The sequence below is a fragment of the Sapajus apella genome, unplaced genomic scaffold, assembly GCF_009761245.1.
Source record: "Sapajus apella isolate SASKATOON/1434 unplaced genomic scaffold, GSC_monkey_1.0 scaffold220, whole genome shotgun sequence".
NCBI classification, from domain to species: domain Eukaryota; kingdom Metazoa; phylum Chordata; class Mammalia; order Primates; family Cebidae; genus Sapajus; species Sapajus apella.
Window position 1 is genome coordinate 552,751 of NW_022437160.1, and position 680 is coordinate 553,430.

General features: G+C 58.8%; 1 protein-coding gene across 2 annotated transcripts in view; it reads right to left on the bottom strand.

The window, feature by feature from the left end:
* Positions 1 to 242: 242 nt before the first annotated feature.
* The window catches only part of CYTH2 (cytohesin 2), a 10,838-nt gene continuing 10,400 nt past the window's right edge, over positions 243 to 680 (bottom strand). For both annotated transcript variants that reach the window (XM_032270987.1, XM_032270989.1), the window contains exon 12: positions 243 to 507. In XM_032270987.1, coding sequence (XP_032126878.1) covers positions 420 to 507 — 88 coding nt within the window. In that variant the 3' untranslated portion in view covers positions 243 to 419. The remainder of the gene's footprint in view (positions 508 to 680) is intronic.

Genomic DNA, 680 nt, shown 5'->3' on the forward strand with positions numbered 1-680 from the left:
TAAGAATTCCATCCCTGGCCAATTCCAACCCCAGACTCCCACCGTATTAACCTTCACCCTTTACTACACTCCTGCTGGGCTCGGGATGAAACAGAACAGACCCACCCAGGACAGGCCCTGGGGCCGCACCAAGCAAGTACCCACAGAGACAGGCGGGTCCAGGCCGCTGTCCAGGGGCAACAGGCTGCCTCCACCAAGCACCTCAGCTCTGTCAACCCCAAGAAATGAGGGGATCAGCAGGCTGAGTGGTTAAATAATTAATAAGATTACCAACAGTGTGTTAATTACAAAGAACAGAGAGGAGCTAAAGGTGGTGAATTTTCCAAACAGGGAACCAGGATTCACAGCCCCAAGGCCCAGGGGTCCGGCCACCCAGGCGGGGCAGCTCCGTAATAAATAATGGAGTTGGGGGCGGGGAGTCAGGGCTGCTCCTGCTTCTTCTTGACCGAAATCCGCTTCTTTCTCGCTGCCAACATCTCATAGAAGGGGTCCACACTCACAGCTGCCCTGCAGAAGGGAAGGGATCCCAGGATGAGGGCCAAGGAGTCCAGGCCCCCAGCCCCTCCTCCCTCACACCCATGAGTCCAATCCCCAGGCCCTCCTCCCTCAGACCCACGGGTCCAGGCCCCCAGCCCCTCCTCCCTCAGACCCACGGGTCCAGGCCCCCAGGCCCTCCTCCC